This window comes from Lytechinus pictus, chromosome 9, assembly GCF_037042905.1.
Source record: "Lytechinus pictus isolate F3 Inbred chromosome 9, Lp3.0, whole genome shotgun sequence".
Classification (NCBI taxonomy): Eukaryota; Metazoa; Echinodermata; class Echinoidea; order Temnopleuroida; family Toxopneustidae; genus Lytechinus; species Lytechinus pictus.
In genome coordinates, this window is record NC_087253.1 from 11,157,162 (window position 1) to 11,181,624 (window position 24,463).

The 24,463-nt window shown below is 34.4% G+C and overlaps 1 protein-coding gene across 2 annotated transcripts; it reads right to left on the reverse strand.

The window, feature by feature from the left end:
* Nucleotides 1-1,943: 1,943 nt before the first annotated feature.
* LOC129268812 (CD151 antigen-like) lies at nt 1,944-24,355 on the reverse strand. Of its 2 annotated transcripts, XM_064104668.1 has the most exons (9): nt 22,653-24,355; nt 16,123-16,200; nt 15,176-15,367; nt 13,604-13,678; nt 8,583-8,681; nt 7,111-7,275; nt 6,716-6,799; nt 4,920-4,998; nt 1,944-2,779 (listed from the first exon to the last, which is right to left on the reverse strand). In XM_064104668.1, the coding sequence occupies exons 2-8, from the start codon at nt 16,186-16,188 to the stop codon at nt 4,936-4,938; spliced, it is 744 nt and encodes a 247-aa protein (XP_063960738.1). In that variant the 5' UTR covers nt 16,189-16,200; nt 22,653-24,355; the 3' UTR covers nt 1,944-2,779; nt 4,920-4,935. The 2 variants fall into 2 exon arrangements, with proteins under 2 accessions (XP_063960738.1, XP_063960739.1); XM_064104669.1 differs by lacking the exon at nt 4,920-4,998 and having other exon boundaries at nt 22,653-22,933.
* Between the last annotated feature and the right edge of the window lie 108 nt (nt 24,356-24,463).

Genomic DNA, 24,463 nt, shown 5'->3' on the forward strand with positions numbered 1-24,463 from the left:
ACCTTGGGGTAAAGGGTAATCCAACCATGGTCATGAAATGTGTGAGAGATTAGAAAAAAGTAAGTTTGAAAGAAATCGGACAACCAATAATGAAGTTAAAGGGATACTACGGGCTGAAATATTCACATCTAAAAAAAAATTGAGTAAAATTCACAGAGCAAAATGCTGAAACTTTCATCGAAATCGGATAACAAAGTTATTGAATTTAAAAAATTTGCATTATTCTGGTGAAACAGTTCTAGGCATGTCTTCATGAATATCTAATAGGTGGGCTGATGATGTCGCATCCCCACTTTCTTTTGCTTATGGTATTACATGAAACCATGATTGTTAAATTTTTTCATAAATTTGTAAATGATGTGTCTCCATTATGAAATATGTTGCAGCAATAAGTAACTATAATGCACTTATTTAGTTATCAATCAAATTTTTGAATAAACCTAATTTCATATAATAAAATACAAAAGAACAAGTGGGGATATGACATCAGCCCACCTAATGAATATTCATGAAGACATGCCTAGAACTGTTTCATCGAAATGCAAATCTTTAAAACTAAATAACTTTATTTGTTATCGGATTTTGATCAAATTTTCAGCATTTGGCTCGGTGAATTTTACTCTTATTTATTGAGATATAAATACCTTTGGACCGGATCATCCCTTTAAGGCCATTTTAACATTGAGGGGGGGGGGGGGGGGGGTTCTGCAGCCTTGGCCTATGTTTGCATGAGAAGAATTAGGACAGCCCAAGTGAGGGTGAGACAAGTGGCAATAAGACCAGGTAGATAAGCCCAATGGTGAACTGGTGGGGGGCACTACCCCCCCCCCAAAAAAAAAATATATATATGACCAAGAAGAAAAAAAGTGAAGGGTTAACTGAAATAAACTATTTTCTGAATACAGTATTATGTCAAAATCTATCACAAAATTGGACTTTTGTATAATAATGTTTTTTTTTTTAATTGCCTGATGCGCAATATCTTGCCCCCTCAAATTTGTTTGGCTCATTAAACCACTGATTTAGCCCTTGATGTATTTGACTAGCTGAGAAGTAGACCAACCAGTTGCATAATTAGGCAAAATTTTGAGGGGGCACACAATGGCATATATTGGGGGGGGGGGGAGATGCGAGCAAACAAACTGTTTTGACTTTTCAGTGAAATTAGCATCTCATTTTGTAAAAGGTTTTTGCATGATATTCAACAAAAAGTGTCATATTTTACCCCTTTTCGCTTTAAATCCTTCTTTTTCTCTTTCTTTTTGTTCTCCTCGTCTTGGACCATTTTTTTTTTGGGGGGATGGAATATATTTTTCTCTATTTTTAATGCTAATTTCTTGCCAACACCCCCTCTCCCTTCTCCCCCCCCCCCCCAGCTCCAAGCCCTCTTTCTTCTTCCTATACCTCGAGCCCACCCCCTCTTTTCTCTCTCTTTCCTTTCTCGCATTTCTTTTCTATCTCTGCTCTCATTTCCCCTTTCACTTCTGCTAAACCCTAATTTTCCAGTACTCTCACGCTGTAATTTTACTTAATAAATGTGACGAGTGTCTTGGAAATGAATATACAAAATTATTTGTTCATTATCTTGATATTAAATGCTAGATATTTACTTTCTTGTCCAGATTTTGTTATGAAAAATGCTGCAAAAAACAAGAAATTAAATGAAATGAAAGACTCGCTAATGCCCCCAACGCAACGCCTCTACTTTTTAAAAATGTCCTGCCTAATTCTCCCGCTCTGCCAATTTCACTCTGACTCGCCTCACCCCCTCTCTCTCTCCTTTTCTCCCTCCCTCCCCCCCCCCCTTTCTCTCTTCTTTTACCGTTCCCTCACTTTCACGTCCATCTAACCGTTTTGTTCCCCTCTCTCTCTCTAATGAAATTCGAAAATTTGTACTTCTTTCAAATTCAAGCAATTTAAAAAAAAACACAAAAAGTAATCAATACAATTATTATTTCACTATATTTGATTGTTTCATTACAAAAAGATGCAATACATGTCACATAGTCATTCCTTGAAATTCTGCAAAACAATCTCGAGGGAGGGAGGGGGTCTTTAACTGTCAGGTTTACACAGAACGGCAAATCCACTCACTAAATGAATTCTTTAAAACAAAAGGGCCAATTGATACATATGCATGTATTTTCCTTGTGCTTAAATCTGTATTGCTGTATCTTTTGCTTGTGACGTGGATATCAACCCCAATGTTGGCCCTAAAATCACATAAATAAATCAAACAGTATTTTTTTTTAGTAACTCATCAAAAGTTAATTCATGAATTACAATATGTGATGATACATTTACAATGATTTTTTTAGGTCTGATATGATATAGTTTTCTTTCAAAATGGCCACGATCAATAAAATATTTGGCTAAATGTTGAGGAACCAACGATAAGAAAACATTTTATTTTAACAATATGAATACTGATATATTTACAAATGTAAAAAAGTATATATACGTCCAATCACGTATATTCCGATAATTAATGTCATGAACAAAAAAAGGGGGAAAGGGGAGTTTGGTCTCATCTCAGGCAGGGGGTTTCTGTGTCTTTTTAAAGGGAAGGGTTAATTCTTTCAAAGATTATTGTTGATCCTTTTGTTAATTTTATCATTTTTGTTCAGAGTTAATAGAGTTAGTACTTCATTTTCCCTGAGAGGATCTGTACAGCTCCGTGATTGGTGGATCCAAGTTTGAAGACACGCCCACTTGCTCATTTATATTCATATTCGTTGATGGCGCTAATTACACAACATGTGATCCACATGGCCAGTATCTGCACAGGGAGGGAATAGAGAACGAGAAAGGAAAGAATATATTCATGAAATAATATTTTCGTTTCAAATAATAAAAAATTATAACATGAGAATGGTTGATTTCAAGTCTGGTGTCGGCGTTGGTGTTAATGTTGTAATTTAGATCGCTTCCCCTAGCTCCAAAACTTATTCTGAGTTTGTAAAACTGATCCAGATCACATTATTGACATCTCAACAACCAGTGAGCGACTTTTCAGGAGCATCTTCCTTCTGTATTTGGTGTTATACTCATGTAAAAACTGACCCAACACCAACACCAAAAGGTCAACACTAAACTTGAAATCACCCAATGAAGTCATGAATACAGGTCATGCAGTGTCATCTTCACAGCAAGTTGAATATGGTATAAACAAAAAAAATTAACATAATCATGATTTTTATTTTCAAACTGAATGTAGTCTAAGAAAAATATGACACATTGTTCTATAAATTTCACAACAGTTCTTGCATACACCGAGTCACTGTAAAAATAACAGATCAGATGGTATCACACACTAACAGTGTATAATGTCGTTTTATTTTATTATATAACACGTGCATTATTTCAAATTTTGAAGAGTAGTTGATCAATGACTTATAACCAAGAGGCCTTTGATTGAATGCAGTGATAAGTGAAAATAATTTAAAATGTGCGTACTAAACTTTGAGTGAACTTCAAAATATGACATATTTCTCATTTTATAAATACAAAATAATCCATTAATTCTCTTATACGCAACTGTTTTGTGAAAATTAGTTAAACGACAATATTTATGAAATTGTCAGCATCATACTCGTTCATTTCTCTTTGTTTACGCAAATCAAATTAGTCTTTAGACGGATCGTCTTGGACTTTAAATGAATAATTATATATAATTTCTCTTTAAACAAACATTTTATACAAAAGGAAAGAGTAGTGATTCACACGATTTTATCTTTCTGAATATATTGTCAAGTTATAAAAACGGTCTACAATTACGGTTCTCTTACATGAGAGCATCTGCGACCGATGAACTAGAGTGCCTGTTCATCAAGCAAAATAAATCACAAATAACTTTTTACCCTGAATATATTCAGAATCGTTATTCTAAATGTGTTTTATGCGCTATTATGGTATTAAAAAATCACAAAGTAGCGTGCTTATGTGGGCTATGACAGTGTTTGAATATACTGCATGGCTGTATTTATGCGATGAGTGAATAGCACAATTGCCCGCGCAATCGTAGATATAACCTCAAAAATAATTTATTAGCCGGTTGCAGTTTATATGCCTGGGTCGTATTTTTGTCATTTTCCTAGAAATGACTGTGTTCTAATCAGATGTGACTAGAAAAGAACACTCTTAAAAAGGGTTGATCAAATTATCCAATGCGTTGATGAATATAGCTAAGTCCAACCAATAAAAATGGTCAAAATCAATCCATGGATAGACTCTACCGATTTGGTTGACACCAGGGGGGGGGGGGCTACTCGAATTATAACATGATACCTATGTTCAACGTCAAAGTCGAAAAAGGGGGCTCTTGAACTAAATCTTGGTCTTAAAAATGGGAGCCTCCGGAAGGGCTCTTGGATCGATGATTGCTAAAAATGCAATGCTCTGCACTGCATGACCACAAAAATTGCACGTTACTCACGCTCTGTGTGGTAAAATCATCAATATTCATGAGCTTTGCGAAAGTTCGTTAACCCCGGCTTTTAAATAGTATGGGGTTAAGAAAGACAGTGTGAAAAAAATAGTGGTTTAAGAATAGTCCGGGGTTAAATCGTATGCGTTAATTTAATCAATTAATTTATTAAGGGTTATTGTAATTTACTCTTTCTTGTACTTCTCTATTAAAGTTCTCTTTACTTTTATGTTTTGCTCCCTTAAGCGCCTTGACCATTTAATCAAAATGGATAACACGCTATATAAATCATATGTATTATTATTATTATTTATCATTACAAAGGAAATGCAGTGTTAAAAGCATATTACGTTTTTGGAGTGAAAAAAACCCATATCGTTTGGTTCACTGCATGCCCAAAACAGATATAAATACTTTTAAAGTATGATTATGAAATGAAACTATGTCTTTAAAAATGAAAAATTAAAAAATGAAAGATTAATACTCAACATGCCTCATTCGCTCAATGTTTATGCATATTCTCCATTATCAATGCCGCTAATGACACAACAGGTAAATACCATGGTCAAGATCTGTGAGAGTGGAGAGAAAATAAAGAAAGGGGAGAGAAAGGAGGGAAAGGGTGACGTGAATATTAATGAAGTATAGTTGCCACAACATATGATTCAGTTTACTAGCTTTGCAAATGATGTAGGGCCGCTATACTCTGGACTGGTAAGTTTCAAGCGATAAAAAAGAAAAAATAAATAAACAGATATATGTAGTGATAGCAAGGCAGTAATGTCACCCCTGAATTATCTTGGATGGGGGATTAAGTCGCATACATTCGTAATTCCGACGCTTCGTTATTCCGAAGGTTCGAATATTCCGAAGGTTCGTAATTTCGAAGGTTCGATCGATCGTCAGCCAGAAAACGAAATAAGGTTCGTAATTCCGAAGGTTCGTCAGTCTGAAACGAAATAAGATTCGTACTTCCGAAGGTTCGTTAGTCCGAAAACGATCCTTCGGAACAATGAACCTTATTTCGTATTCGGACTAACAAGCCTTCGGAATTATACGAACCTCATTAACGATCCTTCGGAACAATGAACCTTAATTCGTTTTTGGATTATCGATCCTTCGAAATAACGAACTATACTATTTCGTTTTCGGACTGACGAACCTTCGGAATAACGCCACAAATGTTCGGATTAACGACCCCTTTTTCGTTTTCGGATTAACGAACATCGAGTTATAGGCAATTTACGTGTTTCGGAATTACGAACCTTCGGAAAAACGAACCTTCGGAATAACGAATCTCCGGAATTACGAAATGTAATCGATTAAGTTTACCCAATTTTGTATCCTATTGCGATTTGATGAAGAGCCTCCTTATTGTCATATATGCAAAAACTGAGATACTATTCTATAAATCATGCAATATAATAGAAAATAAATAGTGACTGAATGCCATCAGTACCTCTCTTATTATTTTGAAAATCAATGTGCTGTGCGTCTTGTGAAAAATATGCGCAATCTTAAAAAATTTCAATCCTTTCTTTAGTTATTTTACAACCGATTTTGATGCAATCTTTAGTGTAGCGTTTGTTTGACTTTTGTCTTTATATTCACATCAACTTTTTTATTGATGGAATTCATTACGACACTTTAATTCAATGAAAATGACATGAAGGAGCACTGCAAACCATGAATGCAAACTGCATGATGAACAAGCCACGATTTTAAATCTTGATATAATATCTTGCCTTGGGAGTTGGGATTCCCTGGGAATTTATATATCCTAAAATGGTTCAACTTGATTGTCTGTTCCACTAATGACACAGCAAGTAAACCATAGAGTTAGAATCTGTTGATATAATTGGATAATTGAAAATACTGGAAATGAAATAACATCAATCAAACATATTGTTAAGTGTTTTGTATGTATTTATGTATATATTTTATACATGTATATATATATATATATATATATATATACTTGGAAGACAGAAATAACGACGAGTGAGACGTAGCTCTCAGGTTTCCTTTTTTATGAGTATCTGCACTACTCGTTGTGCTGAGGGCCCCCTTACAATTATATATGTATATATATATATATATATATATATATATATATATATATATATATATATATATATATATAATTCCCTGCTCTCACGGAGTTGCAGCTTATAATGAACGTATATGTGTGATGGAATTTTAGACTCGGCTATACATCGTGTTATCGGCAAAATTTGGCTGGCGAATAACATCAAATTTTATATATCGACCAGCCCGAGTGTAACTTACTTCAAAAACAAGAAGAGCAAGGCAAACAGCCCCGATGATCAAGTAGTTATCCTGGATTGTATCGACGGAAGCGGCAACGCATCCCTGAAAAAAGAACCAGAAATTATCTTGTAAATAACAGATAATTGAAAAAAAATAGCTTCAGACACAACCTGATAAATTGATAATGTATTGATTCATAGCAACATAGTCTTGGAGCACTTGTTGGACTGCGAGATCTCCAGGTCGTGGATATAGTGCACATAATTGTGTGCGGGCGTGCCAGGATCTCATGACCGGATTAAATAAGTGTAGCAAGAAAGAAAGTATTAAGCGCTATAAATGTAACTATTAGTACCATCATTGCTACCGTTGATATCTTAGTTCAATAATTTAATTTCAGAACATTATCTTACCTGACTGTAGACTAGTTCTGGATTAGTAGGATTTCCCTTCGTACCGGCCTGACATTGGGCAACTGATGCGCCATCGATACAACAGGATTCGGGAACAGCTAGATTATTAGCAAAGTTCTGTGAGTTGGCGTAGTCAGCGTATCCCATGGCTCCACAGCAATCGAACTAGAAGAGAAAAAGCAAAAGGCAAAAAGTTTGGGAAATATATGATAATCTATTTATTTATTCATTTCCGTTCACACGAAACAAAGCGACATAATTATCGTTACAAAATGAACATACCAAAAAATGAAAATAGAAGATAATAAAACCAAATAATGGCTTTAATTGGGAACAAACGGTTATTACAACAAATTCATTGTGGGCCACTGACCACTGAAGTGGATTGAACAATCCGAGACTTAGACAATAATTATGTTGGTAAATACAAAATAAGCATGACCATGTGTATACGCCCCAACCCCACCCATCCCGCCCCCTTCGTCGTCACCATGTAAAGAGGTGATCCATGCTCGTTGACTAAACTTTGATTGTACATTTGCCAATCAATTGTTGATTGCATGGAATCCTTGATTTTGATTGGCTACTGAGCATTTTTGTCATGGTAGTTCCCCATCGATGGTAACAAAATTACCATAATAGTAACTTTTATGCATTGGGAACCATGACCTATTGAGTGTACTAATTCAGAAAATATTGTTTAGTTCTAATGATATGGGTGCTGAATCACCGGTATTTACTGCGTTTAAACATAATGTGCACAGCAAAAACTGAGGTGTTAACTGGTGTACATAAAGGACCACACCAGTTATTTTACACCGGTGTTAAATCGACAGTGTTAGTTTAACACACCTACAGGTGTAATTACAACACATCTGGTAGTTACATTACATTCTTTGGTGTTATGTTCGATCTGTAGGGTGTATAATTTCAACACGTCGTGTGGTCCTCTATTAACACCAACTGGTGTCAGTTTTAACACCATCGTTTTTAGAGTGTGGAATAAACCAGTTCAAAATTGCATAAATTTAAAATTAACCCAGATCGACTGTGGTTATATACCAATTGAATTCTGGATTACATTAGGAACATAAAGATTCGATTCTTATTTTCAAAAACTATCATTGAGATATTTCTTTCCCTCTTTTGTGTCAAGCTTATTATTTGTTATGTCTATTTACAAATTTTTACTCTGCATACCTCAAGCCGCTAATTTGTGCTTTTCACGTCCCCACCACTATTAGTATTAACCTGAAAACTGGATATCTATTTGTAAATTAATTTCGAAGAGGAAATTAAATAAAGTAAATCGAATTAACTGTGACTGCATCAATTTATATGAACTTGAACCGGAACTTAACATTGATCTTGATCTTTTGGAGTTATTATTCTGCATGATTTAATTGTAACCTGGATTATCAAGGGGAAACATATATATTCCATTGACAAAATTAGAATATAGTCATACTTACACCATTTTGGACGCCATCGATGGATTCTTTGGACGCATCAGTTGTTGGGTAGGTGTTGTTAATGGTGTATGTCATTCCTTCAATCATACTTTCTTCAAGCTGTCCAATACAACAAGGACAAACAAAAATCATTGTAGACAAAATAGACAAACGCGATTTTCTTTTACTCAGAACGGTATAAAGGGGCTACTTATGCCTATAATTTCTTGAGTTGAATTAGAGCCAAATATTTGTTACGAAATTAAAAGGGAAAATTAAATTTAAACGAGCTAAACATGAGTTGATATTGAGCATGTCTTTGACATTGAAAATGAGAAACATCTCTGATATGGTCTCACCCTCTCTCACACACAAATCCTTTCACTCCCCTTGTCTCTTTCTATCTATATTTCCTTCTCTCCTCCTTTTCTATCTATCTATCTATCTTTCTTTCTATCTATCTATCTATCTATCTATCTATCTATCTATCTATCTATCTATCTATCTATCTATCTATCTATCTATCTATCTATCTATCTATCTATCTATCTATCTATATATCTATCTATCTATCTTTCTATCTATCTAATCTATCTATCTATATATCTATACTATCTATCTATCTTTCTATCTATCTATACTATCTATCTATCTATCTATATCTATCTATATATCTATCCTATCTTTCTATGTATCTATCTATCTATACTATCTATCTATCTATGTGAGGCCGAAGAAATGTCTCTGTCGCGAATTGTACAGGCGTCCAAAGCTTGGGGCTCGGGTCCGATTCCAGGCAGAAAAACAGTTTTCGGCCTCACCAAAATTTCAAAAAGGGAGGGTAGCTCTGGGGAACTTTGATTGAGCTACGCCTGACATTGTTTTCTCTCTATTTTTATATGTATTATGTTTACATATACCCTTTTTACACAGGATTTTCTTAGCCCCGGACTATCGCTAACCCCGTACTATCCTTAACCCCGTACTATTTTGTTTTCCTTTTCACACATTCCAAATTGTTATTGCTAACCCCGGATAAGGAATGCTTGCTTTTCACACACGAAACTCGCTAACCCCGGACTAGTGGTAGCTCATTCACTCGTACCTTTTTACACACGCTAAAATTGCCATTTAGCCCCACCTATAGTACGGGGTTAAGCTTAGCCCACTTTCGTTTTACACTAGCGATCTTAACCCCGTACTATATGTGAGCCACTGCAGTTTTTTCGCCCTTTTTTCGCCGTTTTGTGTGTTATAACCTATGGGAAATTCAAAGTTGCAGTTTTTTCGCCGTTTTGAAAACGGCTAGAAAAGGGCGAAGAAAGGGAGAATTTTTGGAGAAAAAACGGCCAAAAAACGGCTACATTAGGTATCCTATGTAAACATTGAATTATTATGGAGTGCCATCATTGTTCAATATAAGCGGAGCTATTGATTTCCCCATGAAAATGGCGAGAAAACGGCGAATGTTAAGGACAAGGATCCTGTTAGAGGAGTGAAGATACTGAGAGAAAACGGCTAATAAACGGAGAGAAAAGGGCTAGAAAACGGAGACAAAAGGGCAAATGGGTAGTAAGACGTGTGTTGCATAAAACGGAGAGAAAAGGGCGAGAAAACGGCGAATGCTAGGGACAAGGATCCTGTTAGAGGAGTGAAGATACGGAGAGAAAACGGCTAATAAACGGAGACAAAAGGGCGAGAAAATGGAGACAAAAGGGCGAATGGGTAGTAAGGCGTGTGTTGCATAATGTTTTGAAAGAAAAGTTGACCATGAGGCCGTTGTAAGTTATTTTGCTTCTCTTGGTCAAGCTTTTGATCTGTAAGAAGATCTTTGTCAGGACTGTATGAATTAAAGCAATAAAGTTCATATTATCCTTCTGTAATAATACAATAACATATGAATTAGAATAAGTATGGCACGAGTAGAACAACAATTTCTCAAGTAAAACTTATATTATTAATGATAATGACGATAAGAACAACGATTACAACAAAATCATTAACTTTTATATGTACTGATAAGTAATTGAAAGCCAGTATATATATAGGTTCCTCTCTAGCCATCTTTATGTATTGTGCTTTTAATTGCAGACGCTAATTGCCCCGGTAGTTGCGTGCATGTCTTCTCCAAGAGAGCTTGTGCATATAGCTTACAGGTGACATGCACGCAAGTGAACACTTAAACAAAGTAAGAGCAATTAAACAATACATGTATACCTGTTCCATTACTGAATTTTTAAATTAACAGAATTTTTGAGGAGACAATTTCCTAACTCCTTTATGCAGCATCTAAGTTCCCTTACATTAGTTACCATGTATTCAATTCCTTGATCATGGTCATATGATAAAACTCAAGCATCGCTTAATCTTCAAGGCTTCTGACAAAAAAAAAACATACTTGACGAATCAATGACAATTTACTTGTTACAAACATGTATCAATCGGCGCCTAATTGGCTTCATGAAGAGTGCCGATGTAGCTGATGTGATATTTATTGATAAATAGATTATCTAACGAAAATATCATTACAGCATCTAAGTTTTCAAATGGTATGAAGTGCTACGGGTGCCTTCTCGTTTACATCAAACGTTAAGATAAAAAAGTCTTAATGTTTGCTCGCTCACAACTTAAAAAAAAAAAATTTGCCCGATATGCCATATTTAGCCCCTTCAAAATCTTTGGCTCATTACGCCACTGATATGTTTCGTCACACTTCTATGCAAATGCTAATATACTAAACGTTGTGAGCGAGAAAGCCTTTAAAAAAATCGATATTTTCATTTTAAAAAGATCAAATTTTGTAAAGTAGATTTTGACATAAAGGTATTTAGAAAATGATGAATTTCACCTTTCTCTCCTTTCTTTTCTTTCCTTTTTTTAGTCGTCATTTTAAGGGGAAGCGCCCCAAGTCCCCCCTCCCCCATATTAGTGCACTTCTACCAATAGCATTATGTTGTTGTTATTATTTGATGAATAATTCTCGTAGAAACGACTGGCTCAGAAAACTGTTAAACACAGCCTTTCGTGAAAAGCTCCCCCGGTTGTCCCGAGAAGGTGTGTTTATTTGATTCCCCTCGCTCAACCCACCCTTTCGAGAAAAGCTATCCTGGCTTTCTCGAAAGGGTGCGGCCATCCCCGCTCCGAAAAAGCGAACGATTTTAACAAGCCCAAGAAGATAGAAAAAATACAGTACAGTACAGTACATGTATACTGCAACATCTTTCCAAAAGAAAAAATGATGAAAACAAAATCATATTTATGAAGTATCTATTTTCTAAAAATAACAAACAAATGGTGAAAATTAGTTAATTACAGATTTTGTTAATTCTCTTATGACAGCAGAAACACATGTTTGGTATCAAACCACAAGTGACAAATCATTTCACATGCGAAGAGGGGCGCAATCGGAAGCTGAGAAGTTTTTTTTTTCAGATATGGGCCGATTGATTTCAGTCATTTTAAAATCTTAATATTTAGTATTGTCATTACTTTATGGTGGAAGTTTGATGAAGTTTAAGAAAGGTTTGATATGACTGAAAAAAATGGAAATTGTTCGGTATATTCACCACCATATATTACCGTACATGTTATTCCAAGTTGTCACAATTGTACACTCACCCGCTTGTGTGGTACAACATTATTTGCTGGGGGGGGGGGGTTCTTATTTTTATTTGGCAACCAGTCAAATTTGACTATTTTCGCCATCATTCTTCATTCTTCATTCGCCATCAGTTTTCTTTGAAAAACAAAAATTAAATGAATAAAGTAAAATTCAAATATTTATTTCTTTTTCCTTTCTTTTTTTCTTTTTCTTTTCTATGTCTTTTTTTTAAATAATCTACTAGGATTTAAAGTCGAGTAGGTGTGTCTCACAATTTAAAACTAGGGCTTTTACTGAAAATATATATAGGCCGACTAGTATGCAAGTAAAAACCTAGGATGTAGATGACAGAGAAAGAAATGGGGAAAATCACAGCTCCAATCCTACACCCGTACCGGAGTATGGGGATACGTCTGTCCAGTTGATGTGAACATCAACGTCAGTGAAGTCTCGATCTTTCCCGGAGACAAGACGCCTTTAAATCCTACCTACATTGGGAGACAAGCCCTTGTAGGATGGAATGTGATTTTGGTTGAGTTTGGGAGAAGAAAAAAAAAAATATGCATACGTATTCATCATTTAAATGTAAGTAAACCGTAAGGCAATTTGCCAATTTGACTTGTTTAGTCTTATTTATTATTACTTTTGTGCCTTTCGCCATTTATTAGCAGTTTTGAAGGCTTTTTTCCCGAGGGAGGTATTCACCCTTATAACAGCCGTTTTCCGCAAGGGAGATATTCGCCCTTTATCAGCCATTTTGTAGCCGTTTTCCACAAGAGAGGTATTCGCACTTTATTAGCCGTTTTCCACAAGGAAGGTATTCGCCATTTATTAGCCGTTTTGTAGCCGTTTTCCACGAGGGAAGTACTCGCCCTTTATTCGCCGTTTTGTAGCCGTTTTCCCGAATGGAGGTATTCGCTATTTTATTCTGATGAAAATCATTGTTGCATACAGTTAGCTTTCCATAGTCGGTACACTTTTTTTGTCGCCGTTTTTTAGCCGTTTTCTAGCCCTTTTCTAGCCGTTTCCCGTGGGGAAAAAGGGAGAAAAAAGGGAGAAAAAACGGCAAAAAAACGGCGAATCGCCCAAACCAGTCTGGCTCATATCGCTCTTAGCACCGCAATTGCTGGGATAACCCTGCTTTTTTGCAGGGCCAAATAATCCCGTACTAAAGGTGGGGTTAGCCCACTTTGCAAAAATGCTGTGTAAAAGGAAAGTGGGCTAAGCTTAACCCCGTACTAAAGGTGGGGCTAAATGGCAATTTAGCCCCACCTATAGTACGGGGTTAAGGAAATTTCAGCGTGTGTAAAAAGGGTAATACATATACATATCACATTCCCCCTTCTCTATCTCCCCCTCTTTCTTTCTCTCTCTTTCTCTCTCTCTCTCTCGATCTCTTTGCATCAGTCACCCGTCTTTTCTCATCTGGTATCCTCCTTACCTCATCATCGAAGACAAATGCTAGGACACCGGCGGTAATCTCCAGAATAATGATTAGAACCATGAAGAAGAAATACTATCAAGAGAATCATAATGATAATCATTTATTAATAAGCAGATACTGAATACCTCACAATTGAAAAGTACAAAATATAAAACGATGTAATGTTTTCTAATTTCAAGGCGTAGCGAAGTTGAATGGCATAGTCCATACTTGACTGAATGATATATTTATAGGACTGCAAGAGCATTAGCAGTCAATAACTTGATTAATATCACAGAGGTTTAGAGCGAAAGTATATATATAAAAAAGTGTACGGCTAAACTCACTATAATCATGATAGGATATTTTTAAATCACGAAAATTTCTTTTTCTTTTTCTCTTTCTTTTAATTTCTTTATCATTATCGTCGTCATCATCGTCGTTACCATCAATATTGTCATATTCATCATCATCACCATCTTTATCATCATCATCATCATCAGCATAATCATCATCATCATCATCAACATCATCATCACCATCATCATCATCATCAAATCAAGAAAATGTAATTTCTTTATCATTATCGTCGTCATCATCGTCGTTACCATCAATATATTCTTATGCATCATTACCATAAACATTTAATCATCTTCATTACCATTATCATCATAATCATCATCATCATCATCACCATCTTTATCATCATCAACATCATCATCATCATCAACATCATCATCAACAACATCATCATCATCATCATCACCGTCATCATCATCATCAACACCATCATCACCATCATCAACATCATCATCATCATCAAATCAAGAAAATGTAAATTCTTTATCATTGTCGTCGTCATCATCGTCGTTACCATCAATATTGTCATATTCATCATTACCATCAACATTAAATCATCTTCATTACCATCATCATCATAATCATCATCATCAACATCATCATCATCGTCATCATCATCCTAAACATCATCATCACTATCATCATCATCATCATCATCATCATCACCATCATCATCATCATCACCATCATCATCATCATCATTCATCACCGTCACCATCATCATCATCATCATCATCACCATCATCATCCAGGCGCGGATCCAGCCGGGTAAGAATAATTTTGGGAGGCCGGGTATTGTTCAAAAAACAATATATGGCCCCCGAAATGGCTTAAATCATTGTAATCATGACATAGTATACTCAAATCTCGGAAATAGAATTTCCATATCATTATTGTGGTAACCCTGGGATAACTGACATTCCTGTAGCATGCTGTGTGGTCAAGATGGGTACCACACAGAACTAACACAGGACATATTTTTGAACGAACGAAATGCAGGTTTTGGAAACATTTTTGTATTAGGTGATAATTAAGCATTTTATATCTTTAGTAGTATTCTACTTTTATTGTTATTATTATTATTTTTATTATTATCATTATTATTACCATTATTATTATTAATCATTTTTGTTATTATTGTTATTATTATCATTATTATTATTGTTATTTATATTATTATCATCATTATTAGTAGTAGTATATTATACCGTTGTCATGGTAATATCTTACCAGTTTTAATAAGAACGTTCCTTCTTTTAGAGCCCCACAACATCCACAGAAGCCGACGAGAAAGATGAAGCACCCTACCCCTATCGTTACCCCTGTAACGATCAATATCGTGTCCTCAGAGAAGAGATCCGTGTAGTCTTGTTGCCGGGCGGTTATCCATGATCCGATTCCGATCAGTACAATACCTGCTGCCTGTAATACAATGTTTCATATAAAAAATCTTAGGTGAGACTAACTCAAATCAGAGTGTGTATATTCATATATGAATGATACACAGAAGTGAAATAAACAACAAAATAACGAACACGACGTTGATTATGTTCGCCTGGTAAACAAATGTTCGAGACCTGATCAAGTCGTTCAGATAGTGACGTTAAAGTTTGGTCCCAATCGTTGTAAATAGCACCCAGTCGTATATGATTGCTATATACAACGATCTGCAAAAATACCCCTCAAAGTGGCGGATCCAGGGGGGGGGGGCACATCCGGCCCGTGCCCCCCACCTTGAAAGTCATAGCGCCAATATTTTTAATGTAAATATGTCGTTCATACACAAGTGTACTCCCACCCCCCTCTACCCCTTGAGAGTCACAGGAAATATTTCAATGGGAATATATCGCTCATATACAAGTAAGGACCTTAATTGGTGACTTCTTTTTTTGGCTTGTCAAATTTTACGTGGGACAAAATGACCTTAATTTTTTAGTGAGACCCTTTTCTTTTTTGGTTATTCAATTTTCCTAGGGAAAATGTGCTCCCCTCCCTTTTTGGAAAATCCTGGATACACCCCTCCCCTCGTTCAATAATAGTCCCAGACATAAGTAAGCATATGTTATTGACAAGGTCCCCTAAAACAAATATCATATACACTCTTGCATGTCTGACAAATGACAGTAGAATAAAATCGCAAATTTCAGAGAATTGTGTTATAGTTTTAGGATACTTACCCATACACAGAAGTTCAATATGAAGAGGAATAATTTGGCAATCTTGGGACCGCAACCAGCCACCATGTTGAATTAGATCTGCAAAAGTAAAGGAAAAAGAAATTAATAGAGTGAACATCGTTCCGAAATAGAGGGACGTACACATAATGTCCCAGAATTATTCGAGCATTTAGAACTCTTCTGCCTTACTTTGGCAGAAGGAAGCAAGTTACAAATTAAAGTAGTTTCTCATTGATTGTGTGTCATAAATAGCTAGTATTGAAATTTGCCGTTTTAGGTAAATATTTATAATTCCGAGAATAAATAAGTCTATAACTTTATAATCTAAACTAAGTTATATATATATTTTAAGAAAGTATTTTTTTGTCTCCTTATTATAATTTTTACTGCGGTTTAAATATACTAAGTATTGAATTCGTGTGCTATTGTTCTAGTGTGCATATATTACAAGACTATACTCTCCGAATATTGCATTATGGGTTAGGAACCTGACCATATGTGAGTATTTGAGGACTAGAGGTGGTGCGATTAAAAGGCTCCAGGTTCGTATCCGCTTTAAAAGCTGTGTGCGCTGTGAACGCCTATAGCTTAGCCGGGTAATAGGAGCGCCTTGAGCACCTAACAAGGTGGATATGCGCGCAATATAAATACCCTATATTATTATTATTATTATTAAAAGAGCAAAGTGTACTAATGCCATGTACGAAGTAGGATCAGAGCCTAATTTTGACATGAAATTTAGCCTGGGAGATTAGAAGGAATAGATTTGTAATATATAAGCGCATCAATAACTCGAATTTGGTTAATGCGTCACCCTATTCCTTTTGTCAAAGCAAGGGAGATCTTGTTAACACTATTATAACAATTTATTAACGTTACTGCGGTGTTGTTCTTCATGGTGGTCTAAATGGATCAGGCATGAATAAGAATGACGTCATTATAGGGGCTAGTTAGATGAGCAACTATATAGTTAATCATTAACGTAACTTCAATGTCAAATCAGTCGTTTATGGTTCTACGAAAAAAATGATAAAACATCAGGCTCGTTACCAAATACTAAAGAACGATTAAATTCATTGGGAAATTAACATTATACGTTATAATGCAATTTGCTTATCGTATTTCTATAATATGGGCATAAAAACCAAATACATTTAATGCTTACCAGTTCACTATTCAAATCGTTAGAAGTTCTTTTTTTCAAACTGAATTAATGTGGTAGGACTACACATATTCCTCGTATGTACGCTGCAAAAACTCTGGTGTTGATTTAACACCAGCCCGGAATCTATATATGTCCACACCAGAGAAGTGTTAAACAACACCAGTTTCGTTTGTGGTCTAACACCAGTTTACATGTGTTTATACAACACCAACTAGAATTAATACAGCATCGGTTTGATTCCAAACTGGTGTTGTTTCAATTCTCTGGTGTGGACATATATTATAGATTCCGGGCTGGTGTTAAATCAACAACGGAGTTTTTGCAGTGTATGCATACATTGTTTGCTCATTGTCTATTCACGTTGCTAAGTCTTGAAAACACATAATTTAGATGTCAGTAACCACGTAATACTAACATAATAAGAAAGTTATGACATTTTACATTTTCGCTTATTTTTCAAAAAAAAGTTATATGCACAACTCAGTGACGTGCAAATTAGAGAGACGGTGATGTCCATCACTCACTATTTCTTTTGTTTTTATTGTTTGAATTATACAATATTTAAATTTTACCAATTTAACATTAAGGACCAACTTGCCTGAACCATAAGATGTTATAACAATGGTAATACCACAAGTTCATGGAGGAATAAAACTTTGTCTCACAGGACAATGGGGAGAAAATTAGAATAATTCATAATTCATATAATAAAATACAAAATAAATATTGAGTGAGTGATGTCATCAGTCCCCTCATTTGCATACCGACCAGGATGTGCATATAACTTTTTTGTGAAATTAAGCGAAACTTTAAAATGTCTTAACATTCTTATTTTACATCCGATTTCGATGACATTTTCAGCAATATGCTTGTTGGATTTTTCTCTATTTGTTCAAGTGAACTATTTGTTTGAATTTGAATTAAAGTAAGTAATTCGCAGTATATATGATCAATGGCGCTTAATATTGAAGTTGTGAGTTTTAAAGTCCACATTTATTTAAGAATAGATTTTGGCCTATTTATATATGAATGTTAGAAATTATACATGTACAGCTTTAGCTACTCTTTTTACTAAAAGGACAAGTCCACTCCAACAAATAGTTCACCTGAACAATAGAGAAAAATCCAACAAGCATAATGCTGAAAATATCATCGAAATCGGATGTAAAATAAGAAAGTTATGACATTTGAAAGTTTCACTTAATTTCACAGTTATATGCACATCCTGGTCGGTATGCAAATGAGGAAACTGATGATGTCCTCCACTCACTATTTCTTTAGTATTTAATTATATGAAATATGAAATATTCTAATTTTCACCTAATTGACAAGTGATACAACGATTAATTCCTCTTGAACATGTGAAGTTAGCATCATTTAATAATATATGGTTCAATCAACTTGGTTCTTATAGTCAAATCTGTAAAAAAAATAAATAATGTATATGATTCAAGCAATAAAAAAACAAAAGAAATAGTGAGTGATGGACTTGTTCATTTGCATGACACTGACTTGTGCATATCAATGTTTTGTGAAAAAAGGGGAAACTTTAAAATGCCATAAATTTCTTATTTTACATCCGCTTTTGATGAAGTTTTCAGCATTATGCTAGTTTGATTTTTCTCTATTTATTCAAATGAACATTTTCTGGGGCGGACTTGACCTTTAAATATGTTGTGAAAGAAATGAACGAAGAGTACAATGGTGCTCTTTAGTGTGTGTGTGTGTGTGTGTGTGTATACATATATATATATATATATATATATATATATATACTTTACTCACAAAAGGTTTAGTATATATATATATATATATATATATATATATATATATATATATATATATATATATATATATATATATATATATATGTATGTATACACACACACACACACACACACACACTAAAGAGTGCATATATATGTATATATATATATATATATATGTATATATACACACACACACACAAACACACACACACGCAAATTGGAATCCCTTATCCTGTTACCATGATACCAGCAATGAATAAGAATGTAACGAATAATATAACCATAATTGATAACTGATGCGCGTAGTATGCCGTATCCTAAACAAAAGCTACCTTACTAGGGTTAAACAGAACAGTTTTTAATAATTGAAAATAAACTAGTGTATTATGCTTACGTGTCACAGAGAATATCATGGATATCTTTATATCTATCTGAAGAAAATCCTATGGGCTTTAATGTTCTTAGGAGTAACCTCTCGTGAAATATGATGACGATAAAATATCTGTTTACATCTACTGAAAAAAATCTCATATAAGCCTTTATATTCTCCCGCGTAACCTCTCTTAAATAGGATAGAATCATACACTGTAAAAAAAGATGTGCTAATTTAGCACTTACAGTGCTTGTATAGTGACTGCACTACGAGTGCTCATTTTCCAGTTTAAATTTGAACTAGAAAATCAGCACTCGTAGTGCAGTCACTATACAAGCACTGTAAGTGCTAAATTGGCACTTCATTTTTTAGAGCGTATAATTGCTTAAAAATCAGAGAGTGCTAAAGAATGATTATCAGCAAATAACATAAGCATATTATGAAGATGATTATTGTGAATGACACGATATCAAAGTATTACACTTTGACACACCCTTGTAATATTACGTAATCCCTAAATACCAATCCTCGTCTGTCAACAAGCACTTGTTTTTCTATGGGATTATCGATAGGGCTTCATTAACAAAGCATGTTAATTAGTAACTAAGCTCTCCTATCAATTAATTGCTAAGTTGATTGGTATTCAGTGTATAGCTTATAGGCGTAAAACACACAGATTATTTTGGTTACCGTTGAAATAAACACTTTATTCAAAATAATTTATGTAGTAATTATATTTGGGGCAGTGTTCGAAAACTCCTAATAGATGGTGGACATTTCAATTAGAAACCGAATAATTTTAGATAAATTTGTTAGAACAAAAACAACAATGTAATGAGAATATGTTAACTACACAGGTCTAATATATGCACTCTTAAAAAGGTTGGGCAAAAAAGGCCAAATTTGTTAACCATCAATGGGCAACATACTGCCCACACAATTATTGGTAAAAATCTGCCCAAATTGGGTAATAAATTTGCTCAATTGGATAATAATTGCAAAGAATACACACACACACACACACAAACACACACACACACACACACACACACACACACATATATATATATATATATATATATATATATATATATATATATATATATATATATATATATATATATATATATATATATATATATATATATATTAATCAACAAGGCCCAACACAGTGGATAGTAGATTTTTGCCCAACATTTTAAGTGTGTATATAGGTCTAAATACCAATGATAAAGTAATAACAATTTGGTCGCATGTTATCATAAGCAGCAGTAAGTCATTGATTGAAAACTTGAAAATGGTTGAAGGAAGAGGGGGGGGGGAAAGAGAAAGTAGTATTTTTAAATGTGTATAACTATGTAGAAAAATAATGATAACATATATCAATCAACCTCAGTGTTTTGAAGAGGACTATAATTTGCTTACCATCATGATCATTGTGACTGGTAAACATTATTGTTCATCTCTAGTATGTATTGCAATTAGATTCTCATTATTCGATTGATCGATCTGGATGAAATTGTTATAGACCTTTCGGGGAAAGTTAATATTCATCAATTCAATAAACATTTATCATCATAAGAACGTGTATTGTTATGATAATGAAACTCATGAAGCGCTCGTTTCTAGTTCTGTAGGCGCTAATTCTATCTCGAGCCTATCACTATTCTCATGATGAAATGAGAGATATAATTTATCAAGTGAAAATGATCTGATGATTAAAAAAAAATTCATTACATTAAAAGTGGATTTCACGCTAGCTGTTGGGTGAATCTCACCCTTTTAAAAAATTACATTCGTGTGAAATGTTCGTTTGTTCACTCCAATTCGAGTGATTATTGACCTCACTACCAAGGGGGATTGAAAAGGAGTAAAAATTCATTCATTTTCAGAGAGTAAATAAGCACAACGCTCTAAAATTAAAGTGGTAAGTCAAGGGCTACATTGAGTACACGAGTTTTCAAAAGTGCTTGTTAAAGGTCAAGTCCACCCCAGAAAACTGTTAATTTGAATAAATGGAGAAAAATCAAACTAGCATAATGCTGAAAATTTCAACAAAATCGGATGTAAAACAAGAAAGTTATAACATTTTAAAGTTTTGCTTATTTTTCACAAAGTGATATGCAAAATTTAGTAACATGCAAATGAGACAGTCGATGATGTCCTTTATTTACAATTTATTTTGTTTTTGTTGTTTGAATTATACAATATTTCATTTTTTACATATTTGACAATTAGGACCAACTTGACTGAACCATATAATATTAAACAATGCTAACCTCACATAATCAGGGACGAATTAATAGTTTTTTTCACTTTACAATGATGAGAATATTTCATATAAAAATACAACAGAAATAGTGAGTGGATAATGTCATCAATCTCCTCATTTCCATACCGACCAGGATGTGTTTTGTGAAATGAAGCAAAACTTTAAAATGTCATAGCTTTCTTCTTTTACATCCGATTTTGATGAAATTTTCAGTGTTATGCTTGTTGGATTTTTCTCTTTTTATTTAAATCAAAATTTTGTTCGGGAGGACTTGTGCTTTAAGTGCTGATATTTTTTCAGTTAGGGTGCTTATAATCTGGATTCATCATTCGTTCCTGGCACTATTGTATTTATGCTCTTTTTATGTTTAACAAGACCTTGTATATATGAATATTTCCTGTGCAAACATGTTTTAATGAATAAATGATTAATTTATAGGGGACTGTCAGAACTAATTGCTTTAGACGGCGACAAAGTACTCTTCATAATTGAGGTATATGAAAATGTCTCTGAATTTATCAAAGATGCAAATGATATCTCTGTCTTGATATGCTATAAGAGCATTATTTTAGTTTTTGTTTTATCTTAATTTTTTTAATGAATGCTTCTTTATTAAATTAGAGCAATGTTTTGCTTAAACCAATTACTACATAAGATGTTAGTTAAGGGACTCTGCACTTCAAACATATTTGTTTATGCTTATTAGTTCCTATATGTGTATGATTTTTTTTGTTATGCATGATGACAAATAAAACAAACAAGCAAACACCAAACGTCTCTCATCTAGTGACGTTAAAGGTCGATCCCAGACGTAAATAATCATATCTGCTTTATAAAAGTCTGAAAAAATACTCAATCACACACACGCACACACACACCCACGCTGACTAAAGCGTTCAAGCGTTCCCAATGCATTTAGTAACAAATAACATAAAAAGGAGCAGATCTTACCTTGACTCTCAAATTCACGAAAAAAAAGTAGCACAAAATGACTTTTTGTCCAGCTCCAGCAGTTGGGTCCGATAAAAAGTTTGTCAACCCGCACGTATGCTTCAAAATCATTAAATGATTGTTTCCACTGATGAGGAACCGTTTAGGGTGTAATCGGATTATGCGTTGGTCAGTTGTGTTGACAATGGTCATCTGAGACTAGTCTGCAAGAACAGACCCTTCGTTTTCGTATAGTGCATAATACAGAGTCTCGAAGTGATGATACTAAATCCGCTTATATTATGTTGCTGCGTTTACATACTTCGTGACGCAGACATAGTTTGTAGTCTATTCTTCAGTCTAGACATGGTATAATTTGTTTGAGTGTCAAATTAGAGTCTGTATTTGCAGACTAATCTTGGACGTCGTCAAGTGCAAATACATGATAACAATCGAATTGAAAAAAAGGCGCGGTTCGAATACAAACATTAAACATATCGGTTTTAAAGTAGGCGGATATCACTTATCATTAAGAAACATGGACGGGTCATCCCAGGCGAGATGACGTCATTGCTTGAATCAGGACAAGATTAAATCTCAGTGATCACGTGACTAGATCATTTAAAAGTTTGCACTATCGAATAGGCCTTTCAATCAAGAGAAGTTCACATTGACGTTACATTGGTCGTAATGATATACGAGACAATTGAGAGACATATTGATAAAAAGTGGTTATTATGCCTATCTGATGAAAATTCTTCAATGAATACAGGAGTTATGATGTTGTGAATCTGTCACCCTGTGACGTCACAATTTTTTTTCTGTGGCAATTTTTACCTGAGTTATAAGTAGAAGGGAAGAATTCCATTTTAAATTTGGATGGATTGCATAAAAAGTATTTGAAACTTTAAAGGGATGGTCCGGGCTAAAAAAGATTATATCGAAATAAATAAAGTAAAATTCACAAAACAAATTGCTGAAAATTTCATCAACTTAGAATCGGACTACAAATAATGAAGTCGTTGAATTTTAAAGCAAAAATATTTTGTGAAAACAGTAATATGCACATCGTCATGAATATTCATTAGGTGTGCTGATGATGTCATATCACGACTTTCTATTTTCTTATCTTATTTTCTTATCTTATTTCATGAAATCACAATTGATTCATTTTTACAAACATGTGTAAATGATGTGTCTCCATTATGATGAAATAAGTTGTGGCGATAAATACACTGCAAAAACTTCGGTGTTGATTTAACACCAGCTCGGAATCTATACGTGTCCACACCAGAGAAGTATTGAAACAACACCAGTTTGGAATCAAACCGATGCTGTTTTGATACTAATTGGTGTTGTATAAACACCTATCTGGTGTTAGACTAATACCAAAACCGGTGTTGTTTACCACTTCTGGAGTGGACATATTGTAGCCGAACCGACTTTCTTTCCTGACGAGTTGGTTCGTTTCGGCTGCAATATACAACCAGTTGGTGTAAAGTCCGTTTTCTTCACCTCCGACTCTTTGCTCCTTCTCAGTAACTTAGATTATATCTCATGGATTTCAACATGTCCTTCATTCCGTATCTCCATTATCTCAGTCATTCCAGTATTCAGTATCTCGGTAATTTCAATATTTCGGCATCTCATTACTTTCAGTATACTCAATCATTTCAGTATTCTCAGTATTTTCAGTATCTCGGTAAAGTCAGTATTTTCAGTATCTCGGTAAAGTCAGTATTTTCCGTATTTCGGTTAAGTCAGTATTTTCCGTACTCTCACTTCTTCTAGTCAGTACTTCCAACACTTTCGTACTTCTGCTTTTCGACCAT